Raw genomic sequence first — 22,859 nt, forward strand, 5'->3', positions numbered from 1 at the left:
ACCTGGATAAATATCTCCCCTGCTTATTAAGGGTGATGATTTAAAAAAAAAGTGCTCTGGCCAAAATAGGGCTCTGTTCCACATCACTGGCATTAAGGGAAAAAAGCATCAGATGTTTCGGAAACTTAAAAAAGAGTCACGCTTTGGTTTGAAACGTCCAGACAGAGAATATGAAGGGGTGAAAGGAAAAGTGTGACAGGGTGGGTGGGACCCACTTGAGAACTGGATGGAGAAGCCAGATTTGCTGATGAAGTAGTCACTGTCGAACTGCAGCGTGAGGATATTGAAGGTGCTGTGGACATCCTCGGGAAGGGAGGAGCCGCTCCACTCCCTCAGCAGGATGCCACCCTCAGTAGGGCCGTCCCACACCTTCAGGATGTCATGGCCCACTTCCGTGTCAAAGACGATAAAGTGGAGGCTGCGGACAGAGGAGGGTGGAGATGCTTCTTTTTCATCTCTCATAATCCAGGCGTGTCAGTGAATATTTTTTTACACGCGATAGTTGTACAGCTGCTGCAATTTAGCCATGGGGTGTACACAGCATTTTTAAACAATAAATGTTACTGTGGTAAACAGGACTGTGCCCGCACCCACCTCCAGGACTGTTGACAACACCTTATTCATGAGGGTCAGGTGCTGCTCCACTATTCAAAATGGAATGTTGGAGGACGGGAGGTGTCCCACCGTGGAGCTTGACATGGTATAGATCCAGATGCTGTCCAACACTCCTGGTTTATATGCTTGTGTGTGTCTCTCTGTTTCTTTTGTATTTGTTATTAAATTTCCATAAGTCCCCCCTACACTCCTTCACACCTGGTCACACCTGGCATGCCATAATTATACCGCTATGGCCAAATATGCCACCATAGTCTTCTGCTCCCGAGCAGTCTTTACTGTTATTGTTTATTGACCTTAAGACAGAATTTACAACATCCCTTTTTCAAAAGAGAACAAAGTGCAGTTCAAACAGCTCCTCTGGAGATGTAAGTATATTAGTTTGGCCTCTCCTTCTTTTCTTCATTCATCAAAAGCACATGTGAATCGGTGTCAACACTCTCTCTGGTGAAAATAATTGGTTTATCCGTCGGGGTTACTGTTATCTAAAAAGCTCAAGTAATGGGCCTATAGGAGGCTATGCTAATCAGAGGATATCCCAGCAGTGTGGTGTAATGCAATCAACATCACAAATTTAGCCCAAGTTAATTTTCCAGCTGCGCAACACTGCATCGCCCCTATAAATCATGTAATCGAGCACAGGCCTCGAAATGTGAACGGTTGATTTTTACAGTATTATGAAGATACAAGTAGGTCCAAGACTGGACAAGTCCAATGTCTCACACCCGACATGGCTTCCAAAGGTCTGCAGATCCCTGTCAAGCCAGGGGCTCTTCTACCTGATGGTTTTGCCTGTGTCAGCCTCGATTGACCAGGTGCAGTGGAGGTTATTGTCATAGGGTGCTGGGTATCCAGGCGACAAGATCCTTCCAGATGTGGCTCCGGTGATGTGACCTCCACACTCAGCTATCATAAACAGAAACAAAAATAACTTTACCAAAACTGCTCAAGGTGATCATTAGCTTTGATCTCATAAAAACTTTTTCTAAGAACAATATTTGAAATGACATGAAAGGGCAGATTGGGTGAATGAACGCATAGCTTCAACTTCAGCATGAACTGCAAGCAAAGATGGTTGAGAATTTTAAGATTAATAGGCAGCTTTATACAAATCACAGCTGCACATTTATGTAAATCTGAAACAAACTATCTAGCACCCAAGTCATTACACAAAGGTATATGTGAGGCACTGAAAAATCCAAGAAAGATGAGATAATATCCTCATTATGTTGTGTAATTCGAATAAATAAAAAAGGGCCTTGGGCAATGTCGTACAAGTGCTGTTGCTTTTCCTGCTACTGCATTATGGAAATTTGGTCCAGTTGTGGTTTGCAAATTAAAGAATAAGTCTGAAGAAATAAATACATGATTTTCCGTCTACTTTCACACTCACTAAAATGCAATGACAGAGTATTTTCACTTGACCTTAGGTCACTAGTATACCTTCAAACAACAACACAAAGCAACAATACAAAATACAACTATTGCATTTTTAAGCTGATCAAAAAGTGTTTTCAAATAGTGTTAATTTTTGTACACGGCTGACTCACAGTTAGCTGTCCCAGGAATTTAAATGCAAAATTCAAATAGATTTTTTACTTTTTAAACAATTTAAATTAATTTCTATAATGTAAATTAAACCCTAGTAGACAAATATATATATATATATATATCAGCTAGTTTATTACTGTATGCTGATATACATCTCACATATAAATCAAAAACACAAAAAATTAGTTAGCTAAATAAATAAATAAAGAAAGAAATAAATAAATACATAAAAAAAACATCCTGCTGAAACATTTAACCCTGAATGTGTAATTAACTAGACTGTAATATAATTGAAAAGATAAAGTTTAATTGAAAAAATTGCATAATACATTGTAAGTATTTGTGTTACGGTAGGTATTTATTTCTTTCAGAGGACTCAAACTAAAACTGACATATTTCATATAACCCACGCTTGATTCCATAATTCAGCTGTAAAACTTTCCCAATGTTTTTGCTACTGAAGATCGACCAGAACCCTGGAGAAGTCTGCACCTACCGACACATGATGGTAAGGGTTGGTCCCACACCCTGCGGTCTCCACCAAGGCAGGACAAGGTGCTGCTTCCGTGCAGCGTATATCCTGGATTGCAGCTGTACAGCACAAAGGTGTTTGCAAGATGGCCATCGTCCCGAATTTTGTAACCGTAATTGGGAGTTCCTGGTTCTTCGCACTTTACGAGTTCGAAACCTGGCAGAGAAACAACATTGTACCAATGTGACCAACGGCACGAATGTTGACTCACTTACACTTGATACCGACAGACTTCAACACTAAAAATCCTTTATTCCACTTTATTTTTATTTCTGCTTAACTTTCAAAATATATTATACTCCTCCAATGTTCTGTCAAAACACGCATCTTTAGATTTGAGCTTGCAGATTCATATTAATAAATACTACCATACCCCAACCAAAAAAAATAATCTCAAAACATTCAATTATAGAACCATACCACGCTCATTTCACACAAGAAGTTAAGAAGCATCTTTACATTTCGGAATCGCAAGCACCTCCAGGTATATCAGATTTCAATAAATGATGGAGATTTTAAAAGTTCATCTTTACTGTTCGAACTCGGAGTTGGACCCATTCTGCGACATTTTATATCTGTGACCTACAATAACCCAATATTGCAGTCTGAAGAGCATCAACAGTTACATTTGCACTTTGGTTAGTATCAGGTGATTAGTATTCTGACCACCCTGTTGTACGGCGCTGAGTCTTGGGTCACCTACTGTCGCCACTTGTGACTTCTTCAGCACTTTCATCAGCGCTGTCTCCATGCTATTCTCAACACCCATTGGATGGACTATGTCACCAACACCAAAGTCCTTCAAAGAGCAGAGTGCACTAGCATAGAGGCCATGCTCTTCAGGATACAGCTGCGCTGGGCAGGGGATGTTTCCAGGATGGATGACCATCGCCTGCCTAAGATCCTACTCTATGGCGAATTGTCCACAGGTTATTGTGACCGTGGGGCACCATGGAAGCAATACGAGGACACTCAGAAAAAGTCCCTCACATACTGTGGTATAGATCACCGTCAGAGGGCACCTCAGGCCACCGACAGAGACTTGTGGTGGCAGACAGTCCAGCAGGCCGCTGAGCTAAGAGATAAACCGCAGGGCCAGTATGAAGAAAAAGAGAAGAAAGCGAAAGAACCCTATTCCCTCAACACCAACCATAAACCAGTCTCTCCCATGCTGCCGCTGTGCAGACTCTGCCTGTCTCGCATTGGCCTCATCGGTCACCAGCGTGCCTGCAGCAGACGAGGATCCAATCCTTCCTAATCTTTGTTCACGAAGTCAAGCCAAGAAGAAGAAGTATCAGGGACAAAGTACCCCGCTAGTCCCTGTTATTCTATGTACTGAACCACTTAATGTAAGACTGTAGGTTTTGCACTTGACCTTAAAGCTGCATCTCAATGTGAAGATGTAAAGAACACTAAGCTGAACTAACTGTCAATGTTTGGAAATATCCCCGTAACATTTTGAAATGTTTTTGTTTGGTCAAATTTTTATACACGTGTGTCGAAGTAAATATGCTTATCGTGAGAAAAGAAGCATTTTAGCCAAATATGTATTAAGCTTAATAATAATTACCCTGAATGCTATTTATCTCAATTGTTATAAGTGCTATAGATTATACTGAAATATTATATATACAAATAGTTACTGACAAAAGAACTATTCTTCTGTTGCCGAAGTTGGAAATAAATTGCAAATACCAAGGTGCTGTTACAAAGACTTAACTAGGCCCTTTTAACGGGAAAAGGTTTTCTGTATTATAAATGACTAAAATAAAAGCAGTGTGGGAAACATATTGTGCATTAAATCACAGCATTAAGGCATGCTTAAAGACTATCAGAAGCTTTCTTTTTAAAGTAATACTAGTTTTAAGTCTGGCACTCAAACATTTTCATGTAGACATTTATTTCCACATATTTCAAAGGAGCTGAAACAAAGGGGCAATGGGAAATTTGCATGAGAGAGTCATTTCAAATCATTTAATTGTATTTTTTCAAAGACAAATGCTGGATATTCCCTTCGGAGTGCGGGGAAGATGGGAACTTCAGGCTAAAAGAAAAGGGAGGGAGAAAACAACCCCTTAAAAAGGCCTTCATTTCATGCACTTTTTGCAATTTCTTCAAGCTTATGGCCTTGGGATAATTAGTTTGCCAACTACATGCTTTTATTAACCAATTTGTTTAAAATGCGAAACATGGAACACACAAAATAGATTTAAGAGTAAAGTGGAATCACAACTACATACCATGTGATGTAAGACCATTTTTGATTTCATGTATCACTTACAATGCATTTATACAGTTTTTGGTTTACAGTAAAAATTAATTTATAGAATATGGAGCAGCAGAGTGGCAGAACTGGTAGAAGTAGTGCCTCACATCTTCTTGGCTGTGTGTTCGCATGTGAGTTTGAATCTGGCTTATTTGAGTGGAGTTTGAGTAAAATTCATTGACTAAGTTGTGCTTTGTGTGTATGTACATAAATGAGTGTGCGTGCGTGCAATGACCTGACGATGGACTGGCATCGCACTGTAGGTGTACCCTACCTCATGCTCTACGCATGTAAGATAGACTCTGAATCACTGTGACCCTACATTGGACAAATGATTCTTTATAATGGATGGATGGATGGATGAATGGATGGATGGAAGTATGTACATATAAATTACATATAGATATTGTTGCACCGGCAGAATGAAGGATTACATGAGATTGATAAATACTTTTTTATCGTGCAAAAGGTTGCACCCAAGAAGCAGGCAGCAGACCAGTAGTATGGTAGATGGTTTTAGTAATTCATGAATCTTGACATGACATGCCCTCAGGGCTTTTTGATGACAAGGAAAATTTCACAACGTGTTAACAGAGGAAAAATGCTAATGCTAACACTCGTCCGGCGCAATTTTCATTTGGCACACGAAGACATCTTGCGAGCCACGTAAAGTCCTTCCTCTACGAGGGACAGGTCAGTACTGCTCAGCGACTACTCACTGCTGTACGAAAGTCTGAATCCTTTGCTGGTACCCGTCCCATTGCTGTTGAACTCGATCATCATGTGGTTGGATGTACTGTTGACTACAATATTGTACATCTCGTTCTTGGAGAAATTCCCAAGAAGCCGAGACAAACTGTCTATCCCATCATACACCTGGAAAGGTAAACAACACAAACAACAAAAAACAATCAGTTCAAGGTATAGAAGGAATTGCTGTGGTTTGATTTTCTCCTAGAGGCTGGGTCACAGCATTTGTCCATCCATAGCATTTCTAAAACACATATAGATCCATGGCTTGTTGACAAATCACTTTGGGAAAGATGCTTTTTGTTATGAAATATACTGGGAACCTGTCCTCAAGGGGAATGTGTTTCACTTGGTTTCTGTGCTGTATTTCATAATTGCCTTTTGGATTACATACATATGAAAAGGTAGAACAGCGTACAGAGAAATGCTTGCTGCAGGACGGAGGGTATTAGAAGTCATATATCAATGTCAGCTTCCAGTTTTCCATTTTTCCGTCACAGCGAGCATTGTTTCAACCTTGACCCAAGGAGCAGAGTCATGTGAGCTGGAACTGGACTGAGGAATGGGGAAGGGAAGGGAAGGGAAGGCAAGGGAAGGGGTTGAGACTGGATAGGAGGAAGAACATGCACTCCAGTATCCCAACCAGTAGAAGTGAAATATGTTTGCACGTATAGTTTGGTCACATAGCTGCTGTGCCTTCTGATGTCTGATGGCACATGATTTCAATACCGGCAATGTGAGCGTAACAAAAACTAAGGTTATACTTCTGCAACATAATTCTGACATCTTTAAAATATGTATTTTTGGCTCCATTGACATATGTGCCTGTGCAGTTGTTCTTCCAACTGTGTACCTCATCTCTGGTTCTTAACCGCTTGTACTGTTGTTGTACCTGTGTTGTCTGCTGTATTTTATTTCCCCAATATTTCACACATCTGTAACAAAACATATTAAAATTCCTCAATAAATTTAGAAAAGCCTCCTGCTATTGGCTGAAAACATGCGTCATCTTTCCTCTCTTTGACACATAAATCACATCTCTTAAAAAAAAACGTTGCTGGTGGACTCATCTATTTGACCTTTATGTTTTCTTCAGCAATCAGAGGAGCTGCTATTTCGGGCCTTAGTTTTTTTTTTTTATCTTAGGATGTTTGTGAAAATTTTAGTGTCAAGCAAGGACTATTTACAGCTGAGCACAGCCATCTCTGTGCATTCTTATTTGGTCTGGTTTCATTTCTGTAAGAGTTTCATTTCAACAGCCAAGACACATTCTGCATGAGTAAGTTGCAAGGAAGTGCAAATGGTTTACCTTTACACACAAAATTCATGATATTGCATCTGAACGTCTCCAAGATAGTTTTTATATAACACAAAAAATCAGTTTCAGACAGTAAATCTAAAATCCGTGCAGACAAGCACATCTTTCAAATTTACCCATCGTAGCTTTAACCTTTTTTTACAGGGACATGGAACAACCATAATAAAACTGCATTGCCCTGCAGGACCTTGGCACATACAGCATTCACTACTTTTCACAAACTACCGGAAATGCAAATACCTGTCTTTAAAAACAAAAAAAAATTGTGCAGAAGTATTGAGCAGCTATTATTCCTGTATTTACTATACCGATCAACTGAAAAAGTGGATTACAAATTGGGTGGATGGATATTAGGACATTTTGTGGGTATTAAGAATGAACTTAAATGGACTTAAAATGCACAGAAATTGTCATAAATTGTTCTTTCATATACTGTACACTTACATAATAGTAGAAACGAGCTCTTAAGAGTTAGTGAAAGAATATATACTTTCCAGAACTCACAGTCTCATTCACAAGGCTACAGTTAAAAACCCTTACCTGAGAATAATCATGGGGCTAATGGAGTGATTCACAATACACTAAAGGCAGCTAAATGGATTTGCTTTTGGGGGCAGGCTGGAGTTATTGTTTCAGAATACAGCCTCCAGCAGGATCACATGTATTTCAATATCTGGTTATTGACAAAACATAGGTTTATGTACAACTTTAGATTTAAAATAAACAGAGGGTCATTATATTTCAGGGTGAATGAAAGGAAACTGAAGTGAACTGAGTTCATACCATCCTTCCCAACACTTCCATTACAGCAGGAATACAGCAAGAATTATACTCATAAACCCAATAAACATACAGCAAGTAGAAGCACAGACAGTTCAAAACCTGGGGAAAAAGCCAGAAGGAAACAAATGAGAAATTGTGAGAAATTAAAGAATTCTTTGTCCAAAGGCAAATGTGTATGGGACATGTTCTGTAGGCATAATGTGCCTAATGTGGTAATATACTGTCTTCAATAAATTCACAGAGACCGAGTAATAGGTTCTTTACAAGTTATTTAGTGTATTATGACCTTCTGTGAAATATGACCTTTCCTCACGGTGTTAGAAGGAAAATATTAGGAATTATTATCATCAAAGTCATGAAATATTCATAAAACACTACATAAAATATTGCTCAGCAGTGACAAAGAGCAGCTGCCGTACTAAATGGATAAGACATTTGACACTGTGATGTTAGTGTAAGTTATTGAAGTGTACAGTATGTGTAAATTTAATAGTGCCATTAAGTGAAGGTTCTATTTTATATATGCTTCATCTTAATTTAAATAACCCAATTATTGAATTAAGGCTTTCAGCATTGGTTCAAACAGCAAACGATTATGTCACCAGGTATTAGGTCACATTATGAAAACACTTCAGATCCACAATAAATGAATGCAATCCTTTTTTTTTTCCTTTAAACTTCTGATTTTCAAAAGTTACTTAGACATTTAAGTTTTACTTTGTTATTTTTACCTTGGGGTGCCTTACGTTGACTGGCGTCCCGTCCTGGGTGTGTCCCCTCCCCCTCCAGCCTTACGCCCTGTGTTGCCGGGTTAGGCTCCGGTTCCCCGCGACCCCGTATGGGACAAGCGGTTCAGAAAATGTGTGTGTGTGTGTGTGTGTGTGTGTGTGTGTGTGTGTGTGTGTGTGTGTGTGTGTGTGTGTGTGTGGGTATTTTTACCTTATATTTTCACCTTGAAACAGTAGAGTAGGGTAGCAATGTTTATCACAAGGAAAGTAAAAGACAATTTTTTTTCTCTCACTCTTAAGGGATACTTAATTGTTTCAGTTAATACCAAAGTTCTGGTTAATCCAGCTCTGAGTTTCTTAGAGGCCGGACTGGAAAACATCAAACTGCCGAGAGGCATCTGGAAAATTTTGACCTAGATAAATAACAGCATCTACGTGACCCATCAGTAGAGAGATAACAAAAATTGTAAACGACTACAAAAAATACAAATATCTGATTATTAATCATGTGGTGTTGAAGAGTATTTTTCATTTTAATTTCGGGTGGGCACACGCAAGAAAGCTGCTGAAAAAACATATGTCATATGACATATAGTGTGGACAAGAACGAACCTTGAGGTTGTCCCCTTCCAGGAGCTGGAAGGCTGTGGCCCGAAGACGGATGCCCTTTCCCCTCTCTGTCTCGATGCGGTAAATGCACTCGTGGTTGTTGTCATAGTTGGCCGGATAGTTCGGAGACAGCAGAATCCCCTCAGTCCCCATAGAGGACGCTCCGCATTCAGCTAGGCACAGAGAGACAACGGGGCATTAACACATTTCAGAGCAATCTGAGCATAAAGGCAGGAAAACGTCTTCATTATGTCTGAGCGATTGTCACATTTTCACCAGGCAGCTCGGGGACCGATCATTTGGGGGTGGGGGGCTGTGAGCAGCAGGAGGTCATTTATTTATTTATTTATTTGTTCTATGCCTTTGTGAAAACTAAAAGAAGAGCAATAAAGAGACAAGTTTGGCACAAGGAATGGAGGACATGCAAAATATTGCAGTGGTTTAACCCTTGGATACCCAGGCAGCTGCTCCATGTCTTTCCCGTGGACTGGGGAGGGAGCAGCCAGACTGCATGTTTTGGCCTGGAATATGAATGAATCATTGGCATTTTGATAAATAGACGCTGAAAAAAGAAGGAAAAAAAAAAAAAACTTGAAAGGAATATTAATTAATGAACATATTTATGCATTAGGTATCTGCTGGTGACCAAGGCTCTGGGCTGCACCAGGATCTGATGTCCTTGCGTTTGATATTCCAATGTTGTGCCTCAGATGCATAAACAGATGTTGCTTGAAGACCTTGGGCCCCACGGCTTGTGTCACTTTCGCCTCATATTTCATTGTAAAAATTGTTGGAAGCTTTACATTAAACAGAAACGGGGATATCATAAAATGGGAGATTTTATGACAATAGTATAGGTAAGAATCGTTCATTGGTAATCTTGAGCTTTATTTCAATAAACAAGAATTTTTATACTTTTTACCCCTCGGATTATCATTTAAAAGCCTAAAGCCCCATATTTTTAATAATAATCTTTATGTATCTGCTGCATTTGAACAAGGTTACAGTGTTAGATAATTGAGTCTACAATTACATATCCAGGATATTCTTACTTATCAGTTCAGACTAAGGGTATTACAGCAGGAGGTGGATTTCAACCAGGAACCTTCAGAATGCTGGGCAAAAGCTTTAAACACTACACCACCTGCAGTACCCCAATACACAAAATATATACTTTTATCAGTTTTATAAATAAGTAGAAAATAACCACAAAACAGTAGTAGCTGGGATTGTTACAATTAAAGCTGTTGTAAATATGTAAAAATGCCTCCAAGTCAAATACTGCAGAAATAAACCTGCGAGGCAAGATGACATATTGCTGCAGCAAAGCATTGACTGTTTTAATTTGAAAAGCAATTAATTGTGTGCCACAAACAAATCAAATGTGTCTTCCACATATACATACATTAATTACACTGCCATTAAGTCATTAGTCCAAATCAGAGAGGCCTGCATTTTCTTTATTATGGGTGCTTTTTTAGATACTGTGTTAATACATTTAATAATGTGAAATAAAACTTTTGCATTTAAATTTGAGCGAACAGTTGAGTACGTATGCAAACTGAATATGGGTATATATTGTATTAAACATTTATGTCAGTGTCAGGTCAAACAAAGTCTTATAAGAGCCATCTGACAGAGTGGCGTCTTGGGAAGTGATTATATAGTTGTCACGAGTGTTGCCAATCACCGATTTCATTTATAATTCAAGACAATCTATCCAACAGAAGGGACAGCTAATCATGGACAAATCTAATTCCCCTGCATCTGCCATACTATCTGCAAAATATAATTCAAGAGTGTAAAAATTAGTTTGCATAGAACTGGCACACATATAATGAATTCCTTTGGAATGGATGCTTGTAAAAAAATATGTCTCTACATCATTTATTAAACGGCCTATTCTCCAGACACTCTTGTTTAGAAAAGAGCCAATAAAAAAAGAGAGTTCTGAAAGAAAGCTGCACCCGTAATGGGACACGCTCGTCTTTTTTATCCAGTGTAAGAACATTAGTCATAATTTCCGCAAGGACACGTGGCCTTTTGTGCCAGAAAATCTGCACATTTTCTCCTCGTATCATCTAATTAGAGGACATTCATGGCGGGGCAAATAAAAAGTGGCAATCGTTAATTGCGTCTATAAAACAACGTAGAGGCAAGCTGCCGAGGTCACAGCCTGCAGTAACCCAACGTGCCTCCGTTCCTTGCTCCCCAATGTATGCAGTGCTCAGTCCACGTCCATATGAATGAAATGAAAGCGTGGGACCACCTACCCACACACCTTGGCAGCACTGCACTCCACACCCGGCGGCCGCCCCCCAGGCAGGTGATCTTGTGGTTGCCCTCCAGTCGGTAGCCCGGGAAGCAGGAGAAAACCAGGGAGTCCCCCACACCGAACTGAAAGCCGATCCGCCGGCTGTACGCAGGCACGCCTGGGTCTTCGCAAGGCTCCAGACTGTACTCTGTGGAGAACACGAAGAAAACGCCAGTGTAATGAGGCACTGCAGTGTGGAACACAAGAGCTGCATCGCCTTCTGTTTCATGTCTCATCCGAGCAGCTTATTTTTAGCCGTAGAGAGGCTTTCTTGAGACAAAATGGTGAAGTATTTCTGAAAAAATTCACAGCAAACCCAAACCCCAGAGTCCATAATTTTTAGATTAGTGTGGCACTTCAGTGAGGCTTGAGTCCTGTACAAGGTGACTTGTACTGTCACTGTAGTGCTTCAAAGATTATTAACAACGGAATATGTTTTATCTCCGTCCAAAGTCTATTGTACATTATATATCCTAAGCGTATGAATAAATACATATCTAGTAACAATCCTGGCAGAATAACTTGATGTCAGACAACAACAGCAACATTAATAATAATAATAATAATAATAATAATAATAATAATAATAATAAGAAGAAGAAGAAGAAGAAGAAGAATTTTTTTGGAGAATACTATTAAAATAGGAAATCCGATTTCAAATATCGTATTGCATATGTATATCATTCTATTATGAATACTATATTTGTGCCATGGTTGCTGAATCTGTTCTATTCAGTTTTAGCAGGTTTTTCCAGGGGAACCCGGGTTTGGCCATTTGACCTCCAAGAGAAGCAGCATTTGGAGGTGTGGCTAGAGAGGAGATTTTAGGAACAGACGCCCTTCTTGACGTCAGACCTCACCACTCTCAGGGCCTGAGACCTGCCGTGACTAACCGGTGGCTGTGGTTATGTGCAATTTAGCATCACGAAGTCACTTGAACTGCATGTCTTTAGGCTGTGGGAGAAAACCAGAGCACCCAGAGGAAATCCACGCATACGTGGGGAGGACATTCAAACAGCCCGGATCAAACCCACATTCTCTCACACCACCCAGGTGCTGTGAGGAGAACTGACAGCTATAGCAGACATCATCTTGGCATTTTGTATATGAGAAATGAAGAAAGGTGTGCTGTGGAAATAGAAGCCAACCCACCTGTGAAGGTAATGTTGAAGCCTTCGTACGACATGGAGAAGTCGGAGACGAAGCGCAGCTGCACACTGAAGTTGCCGAAGAGGCCTGCCTTGACGGAGGGAGGCAGCACGGAACCCGTGAGCCGCGCAACTGGGGCTGCAAAGTTCCCATCCTCGGCAACGAGCAGGTAGTCATGGGAGTCCTCCAGGTGGAACGTGTGGAAGAACAGCTGCACACCTGTTGAGGTTTGGAAAGAGACCACAAACTTGAACTCGGTTCAAGCTCTTAATTGGCCAAGTCCTGCAGAAAGCTGCTCGTGACCCGGTGTCAAGAGCCAAAATGATCTCCCGTCTGGAAACATTCCATCACGACGCTCCGAACGGAGCCATGGTCGCTCTCCAGATTAACTGACCGCAGAAATTTACCTGAATTCAGAGTTTATGCTGCATGTAATATCTCACAGGTTACTGTTGATTAATTTTTATATGCTACATTTTAATTGCATGTTTGCGGTCGGTTGTGCCATGTTGTCGCGCGCAAACAGTGTGCTGGGCTGCAGCAAGTGGTCCATTCACCCACATTAGTTTGGTTTACACATCCGAGATGTGAAGCTCACCTTTCCCGTGGGACACTTCCAAAGTCCACGTGCAGTTCAGTGAATTTGGGTAGAAGTCAGGAAAGCCAGGTGACAGGATGGTTCCAGACTTTCCATAGATGTAGCCGCCGCACAAAGCTGAGAGGGAAATAAGATAAAGATACAGACTGAGCACATTCATCTTATTTGTTGTCCAAAATCACTGTCAGCATTTTGCGACATTTAGAGACAACACCATTTTTTGAACGCTGCTTTTATATATCCTCAGTCCATAATTTATGTCCTGAGGCATACATTTCACTTAGCATTTAACAAACATATTAAGAAAACAAAGAATATTTTTTAAAACACTATAGGCGTGTACTGCCTGTTATATTATATTTGATCAGTATGCTAATTGTGTTGAAAATTGCTCAAAGAAATTAAAACATTAAAATATGGTCCAGGCGGGTTTGATATGGAAATCTGGGTCAGAGTCTGCAAACAATATTCCTGGTGGAGAAAATCTCATTTGCACTTTTTAAATTTCATGAACAAAGTTGAAGTATTCCTTTATTTTATTTTTAGATTATTGTGATTAGAGCAGGACATATAGACAGTGGCAGAAAACTATGGAGATATAAATTAAATTTGAACAGTTATATTAATAGGGTTAATGGAGATGCAAGGACTCCATCAGAAGTGGAAATATGTGGTCACCATAAATGAGATGAGCTTTTTTTTTTCTTTCATATATTGGTGCCTAATATGATGTATTATGAACTGTGACTATTTTTTAAACATGTGGTGAACATGATGTCATAAATTCTAACAGAGAAGATTTCTAAAAAGGTACCTCTGAAAAAAAAAATGCCAGAGTAAATTTCACAGCAGTCATTCTCTTGCCCTGTGTGAATATTATTAGGTGCAAGACTGGGGATCTCCAAGAGGATTGGAACATACTTTACACAAACCCAAATTGGAACACATGCTAATAAACCATTTTCTACAAACTGTAACTATTGCTCACAATTTTAGCAATATTATGTTAATTTTGTCTGCAGCTGTGAACGAGTCTCCGAGGTTTAGCGGCGCGTGTGCTGTTTGTCTGCACTTTCTTCTCTGGCCTGTCCATCTCATGTTCACAGCCTGTTGGAGATAAAAGTGTAATGGCTCACAAGACTCAATCCTTTCGTCATTTCTTTCCTCCTAGGGAAAGGGGAGGAACCGCTACAATATGGAATTTACAGGAAAAAAAAAAAAAAAAGTCTTGGCTGTATATTTTAATTTTGTTGAAGAGTGTGTTTTTAGTGCCCTTGCGTGAAATACTTAGCCTACAAGAACAGCTTTAATAATAGCAATAGTAACAATAGAATTCTGTATTATTTGATACCTTTGTGAAAAATGACCTGGAATTACGTTTGTACGTTGGTGTACAAAGCTAAATTAAGTCATTCATACATGTTCATTTAGCTGACACTAGTCTCCAAAGCAACTTACAATGTTAAGATACACACACACACACACATTTTCAGAGCCGCTTGTCCCATACGGGGTCACGGGGGAACCGGAGCCTACCCGGCAACACAGGGCGCAAGGCCGGAGGGGGAGAGGACACACCCAGGACGGGACGCCAGTCCGTCACAAGGCACCCCAAGCGGGACTTGAACCCCAGACCCACCGGACAGCAGGACTGTGGTCCAACCCACTGCGCCACCGCACCCCCAATGTTAAGATACCTGAACTTAATTATTTATTTATATAGTTAGGTAACCATACTGGAATAGTTTTAGAGTAGGTACACTGCTCAAGGGTAGTACAGCCAAAGGTGGGACTCTAGACTGCAACCTTTGGGTGGAAAGAAAGCAGCTCTAACCACTATGCAAAACATTATTATAACTATAAGAGATATTTTTAAACTGTATCAGTTTGAGATAAGTACTATCAATGCTTTTACAGAGGTGGGTTTAAACCCAGGTCCTTTAAATGCAAGGCAATGGCTCTATCCACTGCACCACCTAATGCCCCAGTATTATCTACTTTCCTAGAAAAGTGATGTTTGACCATGAAGATATTACTATGTGGAAACAACTGGAAAAGTTATGTTTATTTTATCAACCAAGTCACAGTTAACTAAATTTGCTTTTGGATGGCCACTTCTTTGGTTATTTTTGGTTCATGACTGAAAGAGCCAGTCTATTAAGAGTCCTTAATTTCTGACAAAATTTTGAATGTATTTAATATTACATCTGATAACTCATAGTGTATTATTACCTTCTGTTACCTAATGCATGCCATTTTAAGAGGAACTGGAAAGCTTAGACACGTTATGTTATAATAACCTTGATGTGCTGTGATTAAATATGTTGCGACCAAGCGGGTCTTGAGCCTCACTTATCATCGTAACAAATAAAGCACAGCAAGGCTTCCCACCTTCAAAAGCCCACTGTACCCTTTATGTCTCAAGGTCGTACCTATAAAGTCACCATGTGAACCTGCACGGCTTCCTGGAGGCTGCAGAGATAGCGGTGATTAAACAGGGCTCACGTCGTGCAAGTTATTACATACAGCAAAGGTACGAGCAGAATGTTAATCAGGAAGGATGGTTATTTTCACTGGGAAACAAACACAAGTCTCATAACTGCACAGTACCCTGCAGGCACCTACATATGTACTTCTACTACTTGATTATTCACATGACTTGCTGATGTCTATGATTATTATTTACTCAATTCGCTGATGCTTTTCTTCAAAGTGACTTACAATGAAAGGTTTGCAGACTAAGCTTTTTACAGCAATTTACCCATTTATACAGTTGTCTTTTTTACTGTTTTAATTCAGGGTTAGGTCCTTCCTCATGCTTACAACATCAGGGGCTGGCTTCAAACCTGCATCCTTTGAATGCCTGATAATAGTTCTAACCACTCAGCCTACTGGCTGCCCTTGACATATAAGCTGCTTAATGCACTGTATAAGCTGAATGCATATATCATGCGTATAGTTGCTTTTATTTTATGAGTATGTAACATTTTCCACCTATGGAAAAGTGTTCCTTTTATTTAGGGAGCATGAGTAGTTCTTACATTGCTGCTAATGGTATATAAGACTGTAATATGCCAATTAGACTGATATATTTTGCTGATGACCTTGGGAATCAAATAGCTTCAAAAGGCAACAATTTTTTGTTCTTTAAACTTCCCCATAAGTATTTGCAAAGGCTTTTTAGGTTGGCCTTCAAAAGGTAATCTCTCTAGGGCTAACAACATACCAAATAAATTAAGAAATAAATAAATAAAAACAAAAATCCACAAAGGAAAAAAAAGCATTAAAGTAGTCTGTTTTAGAGGAAATAATGAATACACTTTAAAACTTTAAACCATAGTTACAAAACATTTCTTGGTTATTAGGAAGAATACAGATAGTTAACAGAGTTCTGTGTATTACACTGCCCGAACTCAACATTGTAGTTCAAAGCTTTTTTATGGACCATGTGATGTTTCCATAAACTGCAGAATGTTGACTACTGAAAAAAAAAATGTATATGTACACTTTGAGAAAGGACTGATGGTTATTATTACTACCGCATTTCTCCAAGTGTTGGCACCCAAAAGACATGCACAGAGGAAGGCAATGGTGAACAATTTCTTTACCTTTCCTTACCATGAAAAACACAAGTGATAGCCATGAGTCAAATGACCCTTGGTGGCATCTTACTGCTGTCTACTACTTTATTTTGTACTTTTTATTCATATTTTTGTTACATCGGATGCTAAAGTTAATAATGTTTTAGTATACAATAAAGGTCAGGGCAGAAACCGAAACTGCAGAGGTTAATCCCTGAGTCCTCTTTTTGACTACTTCTAGAAATTTTCTCAAAAAAAAAAAACAGCTTCTAGGTAGCTTCCATTTAAAGATATCAAAGAGCAATTTTGGCATTTTTACTTGTCAACTGGCAAAATGACCCTTTAACTGAGACACCCCAGCTGGTGAGAGAAAATGGCAACTTATCTAGAACTCTCCGGTGTCCCTCAGAGCTGTCCTTTGTTTCCTTTCCTCTCATCTCGACCCTGAGCAAGGCCTGCGCTCGAACCCATGCAAGCATGGACATTCATACACAGTCCGCACAAGACTCCGTCACTGTCTTTTTACCAAAGGAGAGTTAGGCACGCTCCGTTAACGATTCCTTTTGTCGCTCGATCGTTAATTTCTCCAGTGAAATGTGGACGCAGTCACATTTCAGCCACAAAGGAGTGGATTGGCTTTATAAAGAAACCCCAACAACTTACAAAGGAATTGATATAAAAAAAGTGAAGCAACCTGGTCTATATTCAACAAGACACTTAGACTTGAGGATGCAGATGCCAGTCGCTGGAGGTCCAACGTTTCATTTCTTCCCAAACACACACACACACATTTTCAGAACCGCTTGTCCCTCACGGGGTCACGGGAAACCGGAGCCTACCCGGCAACACAGGGCGTAAGGCCGGAGGGGGAAGGGGACACACCCAGGACAGGACGCCAGTCCGTCGCAAGGCACCCCAAGCGGGACTCGAACCCCAGACCCACCAAAGAGCAGGACTGCGGTCCAACCCACTGCGCCACCGCATCCCCCTTCTTCCCAAACATTCAAGAATAAATAAATAAAGAGGACCTTTATCATTAGACTATTCACAGAACTTTTAGCATGAGCAATACAAAACATAGAGAAGTGACAAGGTTTCATGACGCTGTCTGATAATTGGGAAGTTTCCTTTTCAAACCGAGGTAAGATTCAGGGCAATCAGAAGAAATAAGAAAGAGATGAAGAGGAAAACTGGAAATTCCAAATATAATATTCAGCAGTGTAAATCTACTTGCTGGACAAATAATATGTATGGTTTATTATAAATTTATTATGTCTGATAATATGGGTCAAATTTCACTGCTATATTGTCTATGTGCAAGTTGACAGATGTTGAAGCTGTATTTGCATGCACATTTAAATCATGGCTCAGTGCATCTAGAGTTCTAAACTGAAAACTTGGAAAACCAAGACTGGTGGGTCTCCTCAGAACCTAAGGATGGTTCAAGGCCACAGATTTCTCGGAGATGTACTGCATGTACTGGGTTCTTGCTGGTTCCTCACCATCGCAGCTAGGTAACGCATGGCTCCACTGATGGTTCTTCTCACACACAATGGGCTCCTCATCACTCAGTGTGTATCCTTGATCACAGCTGAATGTCACTCGGGAACCGATGGAGAAGGTATTTTGGAGCCGCTTCCCATTGACGGGAATGCCTGGGTCCAGGCAGGAATCACTATCCATCATAATGCCTGCAGGACACAGAAACCACATATTCATTCCATGTATTACAACTACCATACTGTAGAAATCACTGCGGTGAACTACATTATAATTTATATTTTTAGGCAGTAAATGTACTTAAATCCCATGAAAATGAAAACTGTAAGAAATAAACATACAATTTAATCATTCACACAAGAATAATTACAGTTAAGTAAACATCTTGGGATGTGAGCATTTGAAACACACTACTTCCAGTCTGTCTTGATATAAACATATGAAGATTTCCCATGATGAAACACTGGTATTTGTGCACAAAATGTGGATTGAACTGAGAATATTAGAGCTTGTGAAACTGTTTTAGTGCTCACAAAACTTAATTCAACACGGTAATCTATGTCACGAGTTTAACCTCATTAGTTTAATCTGCAGATGTACTGGAAATCTGATAACATCCCATAACCACACAAATTAACATTATTCTCAAAAGAGAAATGTATAAGAATAATACACTAAATAAATAAATGTATAATAACTCCCTTTACAGCATGAAACTTTAGACTACTGTACCTGAATTTCAGAAACATCCTTAAGCTATTAGAATAATATTTAAATACTGTTACACTTTGCAAATGAAGAGGAGCCCCGTTTCACAGACTAGCCCCCTATAAAGGTTAATAATTTTTTGTACTGCAAAGCACTGACTCCAGTTATTTTTTTCACCAATTACTGTGTTCTGTGGGTTGCTGTCACCACCTACACAGGTATTTTAACATTCATCAAGTTCCTCTCCTCATATTAAATGAACAAACTGTCCCTTGAAGTGTCCTGTTTAGTGGCAGTTACATATATAGCTTCCGACATTAATAAACTGAAGCCGACACAATCCACTGTGGCAGCGATTCTCGAATACCACATAACATTGCTCATACGTGCTAAATATTTAAACTGTTATTTGTTGAGTATGTAGGGCAAGTGATATGCCGATGTCTGGCAGTGTGGGGTGCCCATTGCCGGATGCCACCGCCTCATCAGGCAGACTCACTCTCATAGCGGATTTGGAAGCCCACGCTTGAGCGGCTGTTGTCCGTAGTGAATAGCAGGTACATGTAATTACTGGTGCTAATGAGGAAATGGGGCGCCTGTGTCCCGTGGTACTCCCCAATCAGTGGAGAAGAGCTGGCCGGGCCATCACGGATCTCCAGTGTGTCATAGTTAACCTCTGTCTGAAATCTGTGGTGGAAAGGAGGTAGGGAAGAATGGGACAGTAGTGTAAAGAAAAGCAAAACAATAGGAGTAAAGAACTTTTCACCTGCGCAATTCCAGCTCTGCAAGGCTAGAGGAGTGGGCAGCCACAGGTACTTGGACCCCCAGGCTTTAATCTTCTCCCAGTTCCTTGGTCTGGCAGTTCTGTTTTGTTTTCCTTTCCTCGGTTGTCAGTGACCTTATTTTCACATCAGCACATTAGCAAACTGTCTTACTTATTTATTTTGTCTTTGCTTTCTTTTGATTGTCACTTTTTTATCTGTTCACTGTATGTGCTCTGTCTCTGTGAAAAGGTCTAATAAAAAAAAAAAAATCACATTTTTAAATTCCTGTGCTAGGTTGATTTTGTGTTCGTTGCAATACAATATCTCATCCTAGATTGCCCCCAGCTTATCTTGCGAACTTGTAAGTACTTCTCTTTTGTATTGTATTAGTCTGTCTCCATAAGTTGCCATAGACAATGATATGAAGCTGAATAAAGGATAACAAAAATAACAGTGATAAGAGCAGAGTTAGAATTGTGGATGATATCCTGATGACCAAGACATTCGAGAAAATTAAGACTGATTGTTGCCATGTTTGTCAAGGAACCAAACACAAACATACATAGGTAAGAAAATGAATATTATCTCCTTTAAGAATTCATAAATGCAAGGTGAGCAGGTAGAAATGTGCAATCCAGCAGAAATTAAATCAGAATGCTATGGTGCAGACTGGTACATTAGAGTCACATTCCAACAAACCTGTCAAAAGATATCTTTATGGCATGGTCCTTCTGTGCTTCGATCACCCATTCGCAGTTCAGAGAGTCTTTGTAGTACCCCGGCCAGCCCGGGGAGAGCAGAATGCCATTCGAAGCTGTTAAATGTCCACCACAAGGAGCTAGGAGAAACCAAAACCACATATTTGTAAGCCGAGCCATGTAGTAGATGTGTGGAACAGGAATGCAGACCATGTTCCCTTTCAGTATCTGAATGTGTGACCTTAAGTGCCTCCTCCAGGTAGTTGCTTAATCAGTTCTCCTTAAACAGAAACATCTCGGTCAAGAGTAAAATTATACACTGCATAACTCACGGTGTCAAAGTATAAACAAGTACACAGGTTTAATTACAGTGTCCATCAACAGACTTCTTCCATAATAATTCATGCAATATTACACAGACAAGGCTACCCAATAGTTCATAATTTTAACTGTTGTGATACATGTGCTTCAGTGAATGGCTTTAATTTTGCTATCCTATTCAACAATACAAATAATAATAATCTGTCATCTAAAGATGTCCGAAAGTTCAATTTTAACAGAGATCACGACTCAATAAGCCTATTTTATGCTTAACAATTAGCTTAAAATTAAACCTTACTCAAAGATACAAAATAACATCAATTTTTAGTTATTCATTAGACTTTAATGTGCCTATCTGAAAGTGCTGCGATATTCTGAAGTACTGTTTTCTTGGATTAATTAGGCAATAATGTATCCTGTCATTCTAATACTTGGAAATGATTTAAGGAAATAAAATAATTAAGGATTATAGGTGCATTATGTTTAAAAGAAAACAGGATGTTGTTTTGGGGTAGGGGCAAAGTGGCCAGACAGATAGTACCTTCGCAACGTGGGACAGCTGCATTCCACACCACGCTGCCATCCTGGATAACGCAGGTTATGGACTCCGAGCCATGTGTCTTGATGAAACCCTCATCACATGCGAATGACACGGAGCTTCCCAGCAGGAAGTGATCTCCAAAGCGCTGGCCATTGATGGGGATTCCTGGGTCGTGGCACTCATTGTGGCCAAATGCTGGTGGAAGGAAACAAAGACGACACAATTACCATGCAAATAGACCAATTTGAAAAAGTATTGTTTTCAAATTAAGTACACAAGATTTTCCACTTTATTTTTTTTTTATTATTACAACTTACTACAACTAATAGCCATCGTCAGTTGCCTGATACCTACAAGACCTCATCGCTCCCTATACCCCAGCCTGACTGCTCCGCTCCTCTACCTCTGGTTGCTGGATGGTCTCATATGCAAGAGGTCAAAAATCAAAAGTTTTAAGGTTCTTAGTTTTTTCGTCAATGTGTTGGAATGAACTCCCTCTATCCTCAGAACTGCTGAATCCCTTTCAAATTTCAAGAAGGGTGTCTGTGCTCTATCTGTTCCTTCTATCTCCATAAACTTGCACCACTCCATCTCCTATGATTACTTATGGATTTCCCGTCAGTTGTATATCCTGCTAGGCATGTACTGTGCCGTGCTCGGAAAAAATTGGAGAAACTTGCTGGGCTTCACAAATCACATGCCTTGTATTTGTAATTCTTCATCTCTTGTGAAGTGCACCTTTGCTTACTCTGAGCTGTGTGTTGCTTTGGAGAAAAGTGTCTCCTGAATGAATGAATGTAGCCATAAATGTACTGACAGCATTGTAGCTGACAAAAGGTGAAGTAGAGCTTTTGATTGTCAGTTGATCATCAGGAAAAGGAATGAAAGCTACATGTAACTTCTGCCAAGATATATCAGCCTGTCACTGAAGGCCAAACTACCTCCTTGGAGAAACCTGTCCCTCACACTCCATCCATGATGTCATTCCTGGGCTACATGACTATGGAGATTCCAAGCCCTGCCATAAAGTTGTCATTCCTTCGATTAAAAAAAAAAAAAAACTCCTAGAGCTTCCCTGCAGGACTAGAGGGCCACCGGCTGCCGTCATGCATCCTTGGTAACAGCTGTAACTGGCCTCCTCCATTTCATTAACCTTTCCACAGCATTATCACACAGCTTCGTTTTGGCTCCCAAAACTTGCTCTTCAAAGGACTTTGGGGGGTTTTTGAACGGAAACGTGTCTCTCTACCAGCTCCAGATGGGGGGGGGGTATCAGGATGAGTAGGGGGGAAGAGAGTGTGCCCTAGAGATAACCAGCCAAAACTGGAGACAGCAATACTCAGACCTAATTTCGGCTCACTGTAGCCTAAGCATAATTCCATTAACGTCAGGCACAGGTGGATCAGTTCTGAAATTGTGTCTGCGTCGACTCAGAGGATGCTAGAGAAGTCTGTTTTCAGTTTTATGATAATGTCTTCTATTCATCCGGGGACTGAAAAAAAAATAGAAGAGGGTATTTTACCTATATCTTGA

The 22,859-nt window shown here is 40.0% G+C and overlaps 1 protein-coding gene across 1 annotated transcript in view; it reads right to left on the reverse strand.

The window, feature by feature from the left end:
* The window catches only part of LOC108932684 (CUB and sushi domain-containing protein 1), a 389,881-nt gene that overhangs the window by 78,133 nt on the left and 288,889 nt on the right, over nucleotides 1-22,859 (reverse strand). The window contains exons 15-26 of the mRNA XM_029251436.1: nucleotides 21,327-21,521; nucleotides 20,466-20,604; nucleotides 19,502-19,689; nucleotides 18,297-18,485; nucleotides 13,214-13,330; nucleotides 12,619-12,834; nucleotides 11,426-11,614; nucleotides 9,156-9,325; nucleotides 5,684-5,840; nucleotides 2,663-2,854; nucleotides 1,395-1,521; nucleotides 216-418 (exon numbers count right to left, since the gene is read on the reverse strand). Of these exons, the coding sequence (XP_029107269.1) occupies nucleotides 216-418; nucleotides 1,395-1,521; nucleotides 2,663-2,854; nucleotides 5,684-5,840; nucleotides 9,156-9,325; nucleotides 11,426-11,614; nucleotides 12,619-12,834; nucleotides 13,214-13,330; nucleotides 18,297-18,485; nucleotides 19,502-19,689; nucleotides 20,466-20,604; nucleotides 21,327-21,521 (2,082 nt within the window). The remainder of the gene's footprint in view (nucleotides 1-215; nucleotides 419-1,394; nucleotides 1,522-2,662; nucleotides 2,855-5,683; nucleotides 5,841-9,155; nucleotides 9,326-11,425; nucleotides 11,615-12,618; nucleotides 12,835-13,213; nucleotides 13,331-18,296; nucleotides 18,486-19,501; nucleotides 19,690-20,465; nucleotides 20,605-21,326; nucleotides 21,522-22,859) is intronic.

This window comes from Scleropages formosus, chromosome 4 (assembly GCF_900964775.1).
Source record: "Scleropages formosus chromosome 4, fSclFor1.1, whole genome shotgun sequence".
Classification (NCBI taxonomy): domain Eukaryota; kingdom Metazoa; phylum Chordata; class Actinopteri; order Osteoglossiformes; family Osteoglossidae; genus Scleropages; species Scleropages formosus.